This window comes from Stegastes partitus, unplaced genomic scaffold, assembly GCF_000690725.1.
Source record: "Stegastes partitus isolate 25-593 unplaced genomic scaffold, Stegastes_partitus-1.0.2 Scaffold690, whole genome shotgun sequence".
Taxonomy (NCBI): Eukaryota; Metazoa; Chordata; class Actinopteri; family Pomacentridae; genus Stegastes; species Stegastes partitus.
In genome coordinates this window covers 330,994-334,227 of record NW_007578421.1, presented here as the reverse complement: position 1 = coordinate 334,227, position 3,234 = coordinate 330,994, and the positions used below count along the sequence as shown (strand labels likewise).

At 46.5% G+C, this 3,234-nt stretch overlaps 1 protein-coding gene across 1 annotated transcript in view; it reads right to left on the bottom strand.

Moving 5' to 3' along the window:
- LOC103363783 (cat eye syndrome critical region protein 5-like) overlaps nt 1–3,234 on the bottom strand; it is a 21,530-nt gene that overhangs the window by 12,029 nt on the left and 6,267 nt on the right. The window contains exons 5-8 of the mRNA XM_008290679.1: nt 956–998; nt 708–820; nt 223–340; nt 24–146 (exon numbers count right to left, since the gene is read on the bottom strand). Coding sequence (XP_008288901.1) covers nt 24–146; nt 223–340; nt 708–820; nt 956–998 — 397 coding nt within the window. The remainder of the gene's footprint in view (nt 1–23; nt 147–222; nt 341–707; nt 821–955; nt 999–3,234) is intronic.

The following is a 3,234-nucleotide window of genomic DNA, read 5'->3' as shown; positions in this document are numbered from 1 at the left end:
GTCTGGTGGACCAAAGCTCTCACCTTGTTTCTCGTACTGCGTCTCCAGAGGAAGCAGGACGCCGTCGTCTTCGTCCCTGTAGCCGTAGTACTCTGCGTCCACATCCTTCATCAGCTCCGCCCTCGTCTTTCTCAGCGCCGGGGCAGCTGGGAGTCACATGATGAGTGAGGACCAATCATCAGACAGCATGAAACAGGAAGTGAGGTAAGAGGAAGTACATACGCTCCTTCTCGAACAGCTCCCGGACTCCCGGCAGGTCTCTGGCTGCTCCAAAGTATTTGTATCCGCGGTTTCCCGGAACCTCCTTCCCCTCGTGGTCCAACATCCTCGGACCGACCCGCTGGAAGAACCGATACCGATCAATAAGCACTCAGTCAAATCATCAACATGCACAGCTACAGTTCTGCCAGTCTGCTAAGTGATCAACCCTCTGAACTCCTGCTCCTTCACTGAGGTTCATGTTTCAGCATCAAGTCCTGCAGCTCTGTGGAACCAGAACCACATGAAGGAGGAGACAGAACTCAGAGACGTCTGCTGCAGAACCATGGAGACCAGAAACAGTTCTTTCATTTATTTTACAGAACTGTAAGAACCTGGATCATAGCCTCCTCAGACAGGTTCTGCTCTGACTGTTCAGAATAAAACGAGTCATTCTTAGGTTCTGGTTCAGAGGATTCAAACTAAACGAGGTCTTCCGGTTTATTTACCGCATAGTCGGGTCCTCCGAGCTCTTTGATCCGAACCTCCCAGTGGCCTTTTTCTCTCAGCAGCTTGTTGATCTCATCATTCAGGTCCCGAATCCTGAACTCACCCAGACCAGCTGAGAGACAGACAGACGGGTTACAGACAGACAGACGGGTTACAGTCAGACAGACCGACAGACCGACAGTCAGACAGACTACAGACAGACAGACAGACGGACAGACAGACAGACAGTATTCAGGGTTAAACTCACCGTTCTGGATCTGAGCGACTTTCTTTGAGATCTCACTGATGATCTGAAACAGAGATCACTGATAAAGTACCCAGAGTACTAAAGGTATNAGCAGAATGATCCCTTCAGGTCTGGTTCTCTGCACTAATATGGTGTTTTTCTACCTTAGTGGTCCTCAAAGTGCTTTGCATCATGTTTCTAATTCATCCATTCACAGTCCAACAGACACAGAGCTTCCCTGCCATTGGGAAACCTCTGTGGCTGTAGTCCCTTGAACAAGAAGGATTGAACTGCCACCTTTGCTGTTAGTGGACGATCAGCTCTGGAAACCCCGGCCACCCTGTCCTGTTCAGAGCTCATCTTTGTTTTTGTTTATAGCTGATTAACGGTTAAGCAACACAACATGCGGCTGAGTTTGAGCAGGATACGAGTCTGACAGCTCCGTCCTGATGGTGGACATCAGGTCTGTGGACGTGATGTTCGGCTGCTGACAAACTGGAGGCGGTGAAGCAGATAAACAGCTGCTGACTGTTGTTGGTTGTTATCAGAGCCTTGAACAGAAGAACGTGAACTCATGTCTTCTGTCTTTGTGTTTCCTGTGACTCCAGCTGCAGATCATTTGCTAGATTCTGTTCAGAAAGTGTTTGAGTCCACATTCTGCTCACTCACAGGTGAGTCGTTGTATTTTTGGGGTCACCTTCAACGTGTTTACCTTCTTGAATGTTCAGAAACACGATTTCTCAGACAGGTTTGTTTCTGTGGGAGAGCAGTTGTGTCTCTGTGGGCAGACTGACTTTGAACTCTCCACCTCTGACAGAAACCTGTCCAAAATCAGTTCAAAATGGTCCAAAATGATAAAAATAAGTCCAAATTTACTTCATCTTTGTCCAAAATGATAAAGAAAATCCAAAGTCCAAAATAAAATGTGTCCATAGTGATTTAAAAAAGTACAAAACATGTTCAAAACTGCCAAAAGTTGCTCAAATCCAAGTTTGCAGAACTTTAAAGGCACAAAAAGCAGCGAACACAGTGAAGTGAAGGAGTCTGGACTTCATGTTTCTGAGCTGCAGGAGGAGCTCGGGGTGGAGGGAGGACACACAGGGTCCAGAGACCAGGTTAACGTCATGGTTCTGGTTTGGGAATAAAGACGTTGTGTCCCACTTTGTGGATTAGACAAGACTCTCTTCTTTCCTGCAGTGAACCAAGAGCCTGAACTGAGCCACGAAGCGAGGTCCAGATGCTGCAACCACTGCAAGTGGAGACATTTATTGAACATCAGCATGTTAGATTTTAGATATCAGTTCCTCATGGAGTGGACAGAAAATGCAAACAAGCTTCTGTCAGTTTGGACAGATCTGATATTTTGAACGAGTCCTGGGTTGTTTAGTCTGGTTAAAACGTCTTTGGTGTCCATCTGTACAGAAACACAGCTGGACTGCAGTCGTTTAACTTTAACAATAATAAGTTTATGTGAATTAAAGCTTCTGACAAAGTTCTTCTCAGTCGATCAGCAGAAACAGAGAAACACACACAGCGGTCAGTTCTCTCCTCACATGACATCACATGCAGCGTTTGGCCATTAATCAGCCAATCACATGCTGCTGAATGCTGCCACCAATCAACCAATCAGCAGGCAGATTGAAGCCACATGACGAGACAGACAGAGACGCTGTTCTGCTGCACATCAGTGTCACGAGCAGCAAACTCCCCACTGCAAGTAACTGAAGTACCCAGAGTAACTAAAGTACCAGAGAATCTCCAGGGATGAAGAAGCAGTGAGCAGCTGAGCAGACGTCAGTGAGAATCTACAGCGTTATTTATCACTGTGAGGGACCAATCAGCAGCAAGGCTGAGTGACACGGACCAATCAAGTGTTAATACAGAACTTGAGGAAAGAACAGAAGCAGCAGCTCAGACGTCCAGTCATCTGAGCCGCTTCACTCTGATTAACCAACATTTACAGTCAACACACCTGTGTAATGTCAATGAAATGATTCTGAACTGGGCTCAACTGGACCGACCGCGACCCATGAACAGGGCTACAGTCGGCGGGTCGAGTCCAGCCGCTCATCTGCTGCATGTCCTTCCCCCACGTTTCTCTGTCTCTACTCACCGTCTGATCAGTTAAAACCAAAAATAAAGGAAAAAAAAAAAAAGACTGTGAACTGCATGACTTCACAGTAATCAGATTACTTTTCAGTACAGCAACAGAGTATTTCCTCTGATGATCAAGAACAAATCATTCATTAAGGCGCTAGTTAAAAATTCAGCTCCAGAGTAGAACCTCAAAGAACCAAAGT